We start from the raw sequence: 13,199 nt of genomic DNA on the forward strand, positions 1-13,199 counted from the left end.
GTTCTGTATGTTTTTGGGATAATTTTGTTCTTCATTTTCTCCCTGCAGAGCACTGCAGCATTGTGAAGAGTTAATCCAGCGATACAACCGTGCTGAGGACAGTATCTGTTTACCAGACAATAAGCCTCTGCCTCACCAGAATGTAACTAACCACGTGGGGAAAGCAGTGGAAGACTGTATGAGGGCCATCATTGGTGTCTTGCTCAACCTAACAAATGATAATGGTAAAACAAATTTTACGTATTCCATGTTAAAGCATCAAATAACACATTAATGTAAACCCTTTTCTTACACTGATAATAGTTCCATCCATGTGCAGTGCAGTAAAGCAGTTATGTGTGGTAGATACTTGCTTTACAGGAGGCAGCAATTTGTCTTTGCAGTTGGATGAGTTATTGCAAATATTAAGTGCTAAGGTGTGTGCTTTTGCTAAGAGAGTCTCCTTTGTCTTAAGGGCCAAATGGTTTTTATCAATCCACATACAATTATGAAAATGAGTATTTTCAAAACTGAGCCTCTAAACTCTCTTTGTTTACAGAATGGGGTAGTACAAAAACAGGTGAACAAGATGGTCTGATAGGCACAGCTATGAATTGTGTGCTTCAGGTTCCAAAGTTCCTACCTCAAGAACAGAGATTTGATATCCGGGTGCTGGTAAGCTCTTGTCTTTGTTACACTAACACATAGTTGTTTGTCCCCTTCTTGTGTGTTTTAACTGGTTCCAAATAAAGAGCAGCCTCTACAGTTTTCATTTGCTATATGTATGCTATACATATGCTATGTAGTGAGATACCTTAAGAAGGTTTCTCTAAGGATTTTGTAGGTTTCTGCTCTAACCATTTTGCCTGTGTTTGGTGGGAAAAGTGTGAACTGCTAGATGAATAAAGAGACTTAGCTGAATAAATCTGTGAATTATCTAGTTTTCAAATATCTTTTCAACTTCAGAAATAGGGTGGATGTTACTGTATGAGATAAAAGCTTTGTCACATTTACCTCAATTTATGTAAAATGGGCCTGTGTGGCCTAAATAGCAGCAGTGAAATTGTCTATGTGAAGGGCATTTTAAAAATATAAACTGAAGATTGGACTCCTGAATCCCTAATCTATAAATGCAACCTCATCTTGGAAAATGTTTTCATGTTCAGAGCTGGAAAAACAGAGATTGCAGTACACAGAGATCTGTTTTGCCTCTCATCTCTTTAAATCCTGATCCTTTTGTCTGTCAGACTGTTTCATAAAGCACTGTTAGTAAATCATGTATCCTCTGAAAGGTAGGGCCTGAAGAAGACATTTGGATAGATGTGTTATGCTAAATTATCCTTTTCTAATGTGTGTAATCTGATTTGACTTTCCATTTCTTGCAGGGATTGGGTTTGTTGATCAATCTCGTAGAATACAGTGCTCGGAACAGGCACTGTCTGGTCAATATGGAAACATCCTGTTCTTTTGACTCATTCTGTACAGGAGAAGGAGATGACAGCCTAAAGATAACAGGACAGATTGATGCTGTTCAGGCTTTAGTGCAGGTAAGTGTGTTTTTCCTGTAATAGTTACTGTTTCTCATCAGACTGTCAGGAGGGAAAGGAGAACCCAGCACTGAAGGTTTGTCATTTTTTTTTCCTGTTTAGTAGTTTTAGTATTTTTAATGGTGGGGGAAGAGGGGTGCCACTCATGACATCAAGATTTTCAGTACTGTCCATTACTGAATCAGCTTTCCTGGTAAAAGGCAGTGATATTAGTAGATATCCAAAGGCTGCTCTCATGCTCCATGAAGCTTTCTTGTTCCTGTCTATTTTTCTTATTCCTAAATGGTTTACTTTTAGTATGTTTCGGTTTTTGGTCTTGTTTTTTTTTTTTTTTTAAGCCACCTGTTTAAAAATGGTGACCTACTCTTTTCTTAGATACTTTGCCTCCATTGATTTTATTTAAAACTGCTATCTGTATGGGAGTTTGTGACTTGAAAAATAAATAAATCGTGCTGTACAAGAGCAGTAAATAGGGATTTAAAGAATAAGGATGTGAAACAGCATTCTTAAATGTTGTATTGACTAACTTGTTAAAAAAAGGAATCCACCAATAATTTGGGTGAATGAGTTCCACCATGGAAACTAAAATAAAAGTATTAAAATTATTTTATAGTAAAACCTTTTTATTTTAATTCAGATAATTTTATGGACACTTTTAACAGTTCTTTTGTTAAACTATGTGAAATAACTGTCCAGCAGCAGACAAAAAAATCAACAGTAAAAATAGTAATATTAAATGTCTAAATACAGGGCTCTGCGAAGCAATATGAAAAACTGGTGATTCTATGGCTTGGGAAATAATTCACAAGATACAAGTATACAATATGAGCTTGCTGGTTCAGTCACATCCCTGATAAGTCATTTTAAATTACTCTTTCATAATTTTGTTTTTTACATACCAAGGGAAAAGCCAAGAGGGGATAGCTAGTCTGAAGAAAAGCAGGATTGGTAGAGAACAAAAACAGACAAGAAAGTGTGGCAACTCCTAGTCTTCAAGCTGTGTCTCAAAGAAAATGATTAAAGATTTATGATGCCCAGGAGGAGCCTGGCAACTGGAATCACACAGGAGAGAGAGAGAGAAAGAGGAAGAGGCTTTTTCTGTAGAGCACAGAGTTAGTGTTGGGGTAAATTAGATTTCACTGTGAAGAAGAAAAGGCTATTGTTAAGAAAAGTATTGAAGCCTATCTGTGTTAAGGTGTGCATTGTGAAGGAGCAATAAACTTTCAAGTATCAAATCAGTGTGCTTAGAGTTGAATTTGTAATAAAAATTCTTCTGAAATTTTCCCCATTAGCTATTTCTTGAGCGTGAACGAGCGGCACAGCTGGCTGAGAGCCAGACAGATGAATTGATTAAAGAAGCTCCCACTGCTCAGCATGATAAGAGTGGGGAATGGCAAGAGACGAGTGGGGAGATCCAGTGGGTCTCCACAGAAAAGTCAGATAGTACTGATGAGAAGGAAAAGAAGGAAGAGGATGATGAAGAACTTGATCTTAATAAAGGTATGTTGCCTGTTTGTGATGAGCTCAGAAAAGGCAAAAAGCTCTGTAACTGTGTGTATTCCCACCTTGTCCTCTGCTTCCTATCTGTGCACTCAGTCTCTTTGGCTGAGATTTCCTCAGTGTATCCCCCAGGTGGAACTGGTACAGACCATAAGTGGGAGCAGTTCAGAGCTGAAGCATGACAAGTGGAAGAAGTTATGTTTCTTTTCATTTTCCTATAAGTACCTTCTGTGAATTCCTTTTTGAAAAACAAAACAAAACCTCTTTTTGGGACATTCTGTGTAAGAAGTAATCTGGAAGGGAAGGCTCCTAGGTCTTTATCTTGTTCTGCTGAAACAGTTCTCCAAATCAACTGCCTTAATTTTGTTTTCCAGATTAACATGATCCATTATTGTTCTGTGCTCCTTTTAGGGTTGTTTTTTTCTTCTCCCTATTTGCATGTATGGTTCTTATAACCACATCTTCTATGTGTTTGATTTCTTCTCACTCCAGCACTGTCAGGAACCTGTGCAATGCCTTGATGTGTTGCATCTTTGGTTGCTTGTTCCAGAAATTTGAGTATCTCTAAGCTATGTAGTTTTTCTCTGGAAAATGTATCAAGGTCAAAAACATAAGTCTCGTTTAACCTTCCAATAGTGGGTGCAGTATATTACTTTTTCCAGCCTTGCTTTATAGCCTTTTTTCCTTTTTATAGTTCCATCAACTAGTGTCTGCAGGTAGTTGCTGTTTGCCCCAAAATGCTGAGTCATTAGCAAAAAGTGCTATGTATGTTATCCTTTTGGTGTCTTCCAGGCTTACAGTGTCACATAAAACATTTATATTTTTGTGTGTTTAACATACAGTTTGCAGATTTAAATTGCAATTACTAAAATTCTATACAAGATAATGAAATGAAAGCAGATGAATATAATTTTTCAGTTCAAGAATTTGCTGCTGAGTTAGTAAGTACAATGTCTCTCTGATTCTTGTCTCAGAAGTCTGAGTCCAAAAGCTAATTTTGAGAAAATAAAAATTCTGAGAAGTGGTAATGAAAGATGGTATTTGAGACAGTAAAAGATACCAGCTGGGTGGAGCATATGATACATTTGGTTGTCTCTCTTTACAGCTCTGCAGCATGCTGGGAAGCACATGGAAGACTGCATTGTGGCCTCATACACAGCATTGCTTCTAGGCTGTCTCTGCCAAGAGAGTCCAGTAAGGGAATATGTCAATAACTTGCTCTATAGTCCAGTCCCATTTTTAGTAGTTTATTAAATTAGGGTTCAATATGAGCTGGTACCTTGATGAAACTGCATTGATGTATATAGTTCTGTGGAAGCTTGCTAAAGGCATTTCATCCAGTGCAAGTTTTCTGAACATGACTGTTTACCAGAAACAGTTGGAATTGAATATTTAACCTCTTACGTGTCTCTCCCCTTTGCTCTTAGTCTTGGTCCACAAATATACTTATTTTGGAAAGGCAAAAGAAAATCACTTTACTGATTCTATAATTATAAAAGCTTACTTTATTTTTTTATAGTGTCAGTAAACCAGTTAACATCAGATTTGTTTGGGGTTTTTTTACCAGTTTGCTTAATTTTTTCCTGATATGTAAATTGCATTAAATTTTGTGTCTGTATTAGTTGAAGATGTTTGTCTCAGGTTGGAAATACATAAAAGAAAGATGAAGTTAAAACTGAATAATGTAGAACTAACAGCTGAGAACTTTATATATAAACTGCCCTGTAAAATATATGCTCAAATAAAAATGAGGTTCAGACCTGCCTTCAGGCTTGTCTGAATTTACCATGGTGGCAGAAATAGTTTTTAATGTTCTGTCCTGTACCTTCTAACTAATTAGCTCCCACACAGTGCCAGGGTTAGAAGTGATGCTGACAGTAAGTAGAGTAAATCTCAACCCATAGCAATTATAAAGGCAGATTGTGTCAGGAGAGTGATCTGGTGAGGTTGTAAGTCCTTGATAGTCTTGCAGGTCCTGGGGAGATCTGATGGTAGTAATGGTCTTTAATGAAAAAAACCCAACACCACCATAACCCAGCAACAATAAAAAAAAAATAAATTTTTCCTAGAAACATAAACATCATAAATATAAATGAGTATAGCTGAAGAGACACTTAAATCATAGAGGTGATAGCAAAAGCCATCTTAGTAATGCTATGAATAGACTTGTCTTACTGAATTTCACATGCAGAGTAACATAGGTTTGTGTCAGAAAAATATTCTTCCAGTTAAAATTGTTTTGTTCCTTAGATCAATGTGACTACTGTGAGGGAGTACTTACCTGAAGGAGACTTCTCAATAATGACCGAAATGCTCAAAAAATTTCTCAGTTTTATGAATCTTACTGTAAGTAATATATATATTTCTTACAAATACATGTATGTATTTTTTTTTATAATTGTGTCTTCTGTTAATAGCCCATCCATTTTTAGAAGCAATTAATGTTTTTTATTTGTGTCTTTAGAAGAGCATTGGATGATTTTCTGTTCTAAAGTCTGAAAACCCATTTGCCTGTCATTATTCTGGTAGTTAATGGAATGAAACTACTTCCATTCCATTTGATTGTAACTGGTCAGGAAAATATTTTTAAATCCTCTGCCTGAACCTCATTGCTTGTACTGATTTGTAATGCTAAATACTAAAATTCTGAAATTAGTATAGCTCTCAAATGTTTTGAAGAGGTATTACAAATGCTTTTTTGTTACTTCTGTTTTCTATTACATTTTTCAGTGTGCTGTTGGAACAACAGGCCAGAAATCTATCTCTAGGGTGATTGAATACTTGGAACACTGCTAGATACTTAACTTCCGCTGCAGGCACTCTAATGCTGGAGCTACCCTTAGACAAAAGAAGTCATGAAAGAAGTCCTTGAAGGATATACCAAGAGCATTCATCTGTGTCATTCGTGTTCAGATTTTTAAAGCTACCTGGTCTCTTAACCATGCATTCAGCATTTTCTAAAAGACAGTTACTACATCAATCTGCAACTATCAAAAATGAGGGGAAAAAGGTTCTGAGGAAAATAAAGAAACCATGCTGTTTATGATGCAGTGCAGTATTTAAATATTTGGCAGGGTTTACCCTCCCTATCTTTTTTTTCTTGCTTTGTTCGTGACAAGTTTCAAGGGGAAAAACTTGCTGCTGATAGTGCAACTGCTGTTTACTGTTGAGCCACTGTTTCATGCCAGCCAGGTGCAAAGGCAGCTTAGCTACTGAGGTATCAAACAAATGTTCTAATAAAGAAGTTCTGGACAGCAGCACCGCTCCTATTTGAGTTTAATTTGCTCTTGCTTTTTTATTACTAGATTATTCCAAAATCATAAAATATAAATTTTTAAATACTTTTGTGATTTTAACTACTGTCTATATTTAAAATTTGTTGGAATCCAAAGAGGTGAGGATTGGATAGTTTATTTTTTATACTGTTTTGATTGAAATTAGGTTGTTGAACTATTTCTCAGTTCTAAAACTGTCGTGGCCCGTGTACTGTAAACCAATAGACCATAACACTTTGTAGTTCCAAGAAGCATGCAAAACCCATAAACACACAAAGCCATTTGAGGGTATGTTATCCACAAAAGAAATAATAACTGTAAAGTGTTGTGCCCTATTTTAAAAAAAGAAAGGAAAAAAAAAATTGAAAAATCTATTCAATCCCAGGGAAGTTTACACTTCTAATAAGCAAAAATTTTGAAATGCTGTTATAATTTGTCTCAAGGAAGCACTCAAGATGTATTTTATAATGCTCAATACAAAGAATTTGGATGTTTTAAGGAGAAGAATTTTAAAGAAGCTAAAACACCAATGGGGATTAATGTTTCCAGCTGACATAATCTTTCTATTTCATTCTTCTGTAGTATGACAAAGTTTAAATGCATACAACACAAAGCCTTAAATTGCTGATATAGCTAAGATTTTGTTCAGTCTGAGGTCTAGTTCACAGCAAAGCATTGTGTTTGAAGACTTAAGTGGAACAGAGAATCCCAGAAAATACATGACTTTTTTAAACAATTTTTTTTCTTGCACTCATAATTCAGGCCAACAGATTTGGTAATTATTTTTATTAAGCTGGTCTTGAATATTTGCAGACTGTTGTAAAATCTGCTTCGTCAACATTTTAAAACACCTGTATAGGTAGTTCCATCATGTTATTCCATTGAATTTGTAAAACTTGAAGCCATAAAATATTAGTTCTATGTATAATGAGGGGGAAATAACAGGAAATCTAACCTGCTTTTAGATCTTGTGTTATCTCCATGTATAAACTTAAGAACTTGTGCTTTTGTATCAGTGCCAGCTGTAAATTTTTTACATACAGTGGCTGCCTTCTATGTCTTCCTATTTTTGATAATGCAGATTGTTGGGAATTCTGTAAGGAAGTAACTGATTAGTGGCAAAAATCCTATGTTGGTCGTTCTTTTTTTTTGCGTTTTCTCTCATCACCTTCTAAAACTTAGTGTATCAGTGTAACTTAGAAAAGTTTTTGAGGTTGCATTCCGCTTCAGAAAAAGAATCTGGATTGAAAGAGAGAAGCTTTATATGTGTGATCTATATCAGGAGGAAATGGTTGATTATTTTGCCCATCTAGTTTGCTGATTTTAGAGATTTTCACGTATAATGGGATTTCAAATTGATTATATAGTTTTCTCGGGAGAGATGGGAAGGGAAGATAAAATACAGATGGGATGGTGGGGGAAAGCAGGACAACTACCTTTCTTTGTTACACTGGTAATTGCTTGGGAATTGATTTACCTCAGTGTTTAACAGTTTTTTAAAAATGTAATGAATTGTCAAGCACTGACAAATGCAGATTTTTTTTTTTTTGAGGGTGGGGGGAGAAATCACCCTGTGAACTGCAGTGCATTTTTGTGTGTTAGACCCTCAAATAACTCTGCATTGAAGGGTACTTGAGGCCAACTTGCAAATTAAAGTTTTAAGGTAACTTTTTTCCATTGTAAATATTTGTGTAAATACTTTCAATTGGAAATTAGAACAGTAGAGTACTTTTCTGAATCCAATCCTATTTTTATTTTATACAGTATTTCTCAGCTGTGATCTTTGGAGCAAAAGCCAACGGCAGGAAAAATAGTTTGTACCAGTTTCATGAAGTATGTCTTTGGGTTTTTGTAAATAATTTTAACTCAAATAAAATTGCTACTTTCAATACATATCTTGTCTTTTAACATGTCATAAAACACTCCTCTGAGTGACTGCAGAAAGAAGGCAGTGACAGGTAAATTGTTTAAAAAAAAAAAAAAAAAAAAAGAGAAAAAAATAATAGAGGAGCATCTTTAAGGTAATGACCCTTTTTTTCACTGGCATGTAGGAACAACAAAATTCAGTGCTTGGACCCAAGGCTGTGGTCAGTCAAGCCAAGGCTTGAAATTTTCTCAAGATGATGTGTTCAGGGTCTTGATGTACTGTGGAGTCTTCATGTAAGTTGCAAATGATTGTTCAGCTGAAGGGGTGTGTGACAACTCTGACAAGCTGTAGTTAGAATAACAAAAATAGGAGAAATGGGTGCTGCCATACTTTCCACACCATGGGGGGATGCTAATGGCTTCTTCAGTGAAAAATAAGAAAATTGCCATGAGCATTGCTCTTTTTCTCTGTTCATATGGATGGTGATATTTCAAGGTCAGAATATATTTTTTCCCGTGGATTTTTTTTAATACCACTAAAGACAGGTACAATAAATAATAATTCATGAGCTGTAAAGCAAGTTGAATGTGATGTAATCTCTGTTGCCACTTTTAACAGGCCTCAGCATTTGTCTGCTGTAAAGGGATGTTACTGGAGTTTGAAATATGGAGCAGTATATTAGCATGTGGCACCGTAGGAGGCAAATACAGTTTTATATAAAGCAAATGTTTAAAAAAACATCCAGGAAAAGTAATCATGGTTATTTTGTCAGTAGATATCCACACATAATGCTTCCCTTACGTGCTTTGAGGTGACATCAACCTTTTCAAAAGAACTTACCAGTTGTGAAGCTTCTATAGAATACTTGGGAGTCTTAGTCCTTCACACAGATTATTTCACTTTCACAGTGTTTTGAAATGCTTAATGACACAGTGATTGGCATTGTCTGCACAGCACTGACTTATCAGGAGCCTAATATAGAAGCAGGTGCTGCAGATGATTTTGCAATGATGATGTAGATGATTTTGGCCTAATGGAGTGGGTTTTGTGCTGTCAGCAGATTGAGTCTCTCAGTGGTCACAAATGTGTAAAAGCTTTCTTCTTACCCCTGAGCCAAGCATCTGTGCCAAGCATGCCACTGGAATAGTGTGGGTCTGCAAGGGAGCTGAATAATTATTGCATGGCTGCCTCTGGGTGGACAAGAAGGTAGTAGGAATTCTCGTTTTAGGGTGTTATATTTTCAAACTTTTTCTGTAACAAGGATATTCTAACAGGAGTTCTTGGTTTTAACCATGTCTTTAGGCTCTGAGTACCTCACTGAATTGATAAAGATGTTTTTGGTGTCAAATGCACTGGCAAGTATTCAGTCTTCCCTCATTTTTATTTTCTAGGCATCAATAATTCCTCCTTTGAGTAAGCAGAAGGCAAACCATACTTTGTTAGCTGGGTCTATTATCCACATGGCTTTTTTCATTAATGAGGTACATTCTTTGTTTTAAATGGCAGGGAAAACAAAATGTATTTGAATTGAAAAGACACAGGAACATAAGTAGCTGCTATTCTTCTGCACCTAGCCCTTCCTTATAGGATAGCTTGTTAATTGGGGTTTTTAAGATAATGAGATTAGAATTTGCCCTGAATCCTGCTAGTTTTCAAAACCAGGCCAATGTAATTCTTGATGCTGCTGCTTCTCCTCCTCTGTGTAATGTGTTAATTTGTCCTTGGGCAAAGGGCACTACTGGATTAGTTTAGCTGTATGGAACAGAAGCTGTTCATAGGTACTTTTTTTCTACCTGTCCTAAAGGTTCCCTGTCTAAGAAACTGTAATTTATTAAGACACTTGCAGCATTGATAGGTGCAGATAGTCTTACTGTATATTAAAGTGAAACCTTTATAAATAATGCAACTGCTTGAAGTCCTTATTGAAAGGTAGATTGATTTACTAATGCCACAAGGATCTTTGTTCCAACTGTGAAAACTAAACTTAATTTGCAGCTAAGGGTTAAGGGTCAGGTTGTCATGGTTGGTATGGTTTGTCTGTGTGTGACAACAGGCACTCTGATAATGCAGAGAATGTTGTAAGGAGCCCTGGAAAAAGCAGTGCTCATTGGGAGGAGACTGAACTATGCTAGAGACTGCCTTAAATTTGAAAGGAAGACGTCTTCATATTTTTCACCACCTGCTTTCAAACCATCTGTCTCCAAACCCTCAAGTTCTGCTACTAGATCTTGAACTTTCATTTCACCAGCCAAAGAGAAGTAAAGGCCAAAGAATTCCTTGATATATATGTATATATATAAAGCTGGATTACTAAATAATAAAGATTTGTTTAGATAGTAGTACCTATTTCCTTTATGCCCACTGTTTAGACTCAAAATTTTTGCCTGTGTTAGGTGATCCAAAGTTATTATAGGAAGGTTCATTGATGGACAAATAATAATAAGTAGTAGGGTAAACTTCTGCAGAGTAGAGTTAGATGATGAGAGGAAGAGAACGCTCTTTGGACTAAAGTAATAAGAGGACTTTTATTGATACTTACTGTTTAGTGTGGAAGTTCTCTAAATTTCCTGTATTGCAACAGAAGATTTAATTGTGTCTCTGCATTTAATTTTCTAAAACTGAGGAGGAAGAGTGTTACCTGTTCTGTAGAGAGGATTAAATTATTTTTCATTCCACCTGTAAAGATGACCCTGTGACTGTGTCCTAGAACAAATATTTCAGTGTTGGTCAAGTAAGTGAGGAAGTTTCTGTGTGTGTTGTTCTTTTGCCCTAACTTCCTAGTTTTCACCTTACCTTCTGAAAAGGATTAAATGTATTCTCATCACTGAACATAAGGAATAAAGACACTGAAAAAGGATGTCCTACCAGGAGAAATGTTTGAGTCACAGGTGCACCGAAGAGTTTGTTTAGTTGCAGAGATGAAGACCCAAAACAGATTTCTTAAGAGGTTTCAAATTCATTGATATTTAATCAGTAGAAACCAAACCTTAGAAAAGTTACAAAGACTATGGTTTGAAGGAAATAAAACAGAGAGAGCAGAAATAATTTTACTTTTTTCCAGCCACTAATTGACCAAAGAAAGTGTACTGAACTGGCCTGCTTCACAGGATTTATGGCTGTGGCTGTGATACATGGCCTAGTGACCAGTGCTGCTGTTTGGTTTTCTTTTGTATTACAGTGTTTACTTAGTGGAAAGCAAACCTTGGTGAAAAATATGTGGAAATGTGTGTTTGTACACACACAGACTTTCTCTCTCTCTCTCTGGGTTTTTTTAATGTGTGTGTTGCTGGACTCTTACTCCAAACCTGTGGCTCTTAAAAGCATTTTTGGAGCAAAAACTTTTAAAATACCCAGCCTGTGTTGTATTCTGGTCTGCTGCTTAATTTGTAGTTTGCTTGAATGGAATTTGAGAACAAACCACAAAGAAAACTTGCAGTAAAATCACTTTGTGTTACAGCTTTACTTTGAGGCATGAATTTTAGGTTCAAAAGGTTGGTATTCAGGTTACTGAGCCTCAGTTATGTATGATATAAACTGCTGTGTAACATCTGGTGTCATTTCGCTGGCTTATATTTTGAATTTTTGTCTTCATTCAGCAAGGAATTTTAAGACAAAGGTAGTGTTTATCTAAATTGAAAACACAATCGTGTTTGTCTAGGTTAAAGTGCTAGAATTAAATTATACTTTAACAGCAAAAATGGAGCATTGTAAATAGCAGTGATGCAAGTATTGTTTGTAGTCTCCGTTGCCTTAACTATTTTGAAAACCTGGCAATAAATATTTAATAAGAAAAATGTAATCTCACTGGAAAAATACAATTGGAATTTGTCTGCTGAGTACATTTGTACATATCACATATCCAACTTCAAAATGGAGCTTCATCTTGCAGAACATTTTTTTTGTTTGTTATACCTTAGATTCAAATGAGATTCTTACTGAGGATTTTGCAAGAACAATTTTGTGGCTACTTTATCCTAGGTAATTATAAAATTTTTTCCTTCCTTATTTCGTGTAGGTTACAGCAGTTCTTCAACTATCATTTCAAGTGTGAAACAAAACCAAGTATCAAATAGGACTTCAAATGTCATTTATGTAATTGCTGAAGAACATCAAATAAAACTGCTGGTACAAACCAGTGCTCTAGAGTGATTTGCTAGACCTTTATACATCCAACCTAAGACTGCAGATAACTAAAACATTCTGTTGAGAGAACTAAATTAATTGTTACGTTCCTCACAATATGTAAATACATGGCTGTCATTCAGAAGTTTTCAGGAGAACTGGTATGTGCTGTTTGGTTAACATAATGTTGCTTCAGGGTTTAAAATCTTACGAAAACCACTAGGAATGTGCTTTGGTTTTTGAACTTAGCTAGCTGGGACCAAGTGGAGTGGGTCTTGAACACCTGCGTACACAACCCTACCCTTCTCTGCGTGAACTCTCAAGCCAAAATGGCCAATTATACTAGAGTGTATCTCTAGTTCTTTGAGATGCTGTGAGAGATGTGAAACCCATAATCTTTTGCTCTGCCTCCTCCCATCTCCCTGGCAGCTGGCAGTCACCCTGAGGAGTTCTCTTGCTGAGTTTCTGTGGACCTCCAGAACACTTCAAGGGTTGTTGAAATATGTCTGAAGCCCTTTCTCTGTGGTGGCTCTGCCCTGTGGTGACAGGGAAATACAGGATCTGCCCCACTATGCACACAGGAGCCAGACACACACTTGCCTCCAAAAATGCTTCATTTTTCCAAGTTCTGTAAGTACACTTGGAGCCTTATGTGGGGAATGAAGCACAGGGAGAGCCGAGGAGTTAATTGCTGCACAGAAGCTGTCATTCTGGTTTGTGCTGTCCTAAGTCACACTGGCTGAGAACTGCTCATCTTACTGCACAACAGGAAGCACTCTGGTCAGACTGCAGAAGTCTTCAAAGGAGATCTGAACGTACAGATCATTGGTAATGTGGGATTTGGGATGGGAATCCAAGGTTCTATGAAAGACAAGTGACAATAAGGTGTTAAATTGTATCTTGCATAGG

The 13,199-nt window shown here is 36.4% G+C and overlaps 1 protein-coding gene across 3 annotated transcripts in view; it reads left to right on the forward strand.

The window, feature by feature from the left end:
- WAPL (WAPL cohesin release factor) overlaps positions 1–8,190 on the forward strand; it is a 141,895-nt gene extending 133,705 nt beyond the window's left edge. For 2 of the 3 annotated variants that reach the window (XM_030452779.1, XM_030452781.1), the window contains 7 exons: positions 49–224; positions 539–654; positions 1,365–1,526; positions 2,819–3,026; positions 4,132–4,220; positions 5,277–5,372; positions 5,757–8,190. In XM_030452779.1, the coding sequence (XP_030308639.1) occupies positions 49–224; positions 539–654; positions 1,365–1,526; positions 2,819–3,026; positions 4,132–4,220; positions 5,277–5,372; positions 5,757–5,822 (913 nt within the window). In that variant the 3' untranslated portion in view covers positions 5,823–8,190. The remainder of the gene's footprint in view (positions 1–48; positions 225–538; positions 655–1,364; positions 1,527–2,818; positions 3,027–4,131; positions 4,221–5,276; positions 5,373–5,756) is intronic. The other variant, XM_030452780.1, reaches the window with a different exon arrangement.
- The last annotated feature ends 5,009 nt before the right edge of the window (positions 8,191–13,199 follow it).

This window comes from Calypte anna, chromosome 6, assembly GCF_003957555.1.
Source record: "Calypte anna isolate BGI_N300 chromosome 6, bCalAnn1_v1.p, whole genome shotgun sequence".
Taxonomy (NCBI): domain Eukaryota; kingdom Metazoa; phylum Chordata; class Aves; order Apodiformes; family Trochilidae; genus Calypte; species Calypte anna.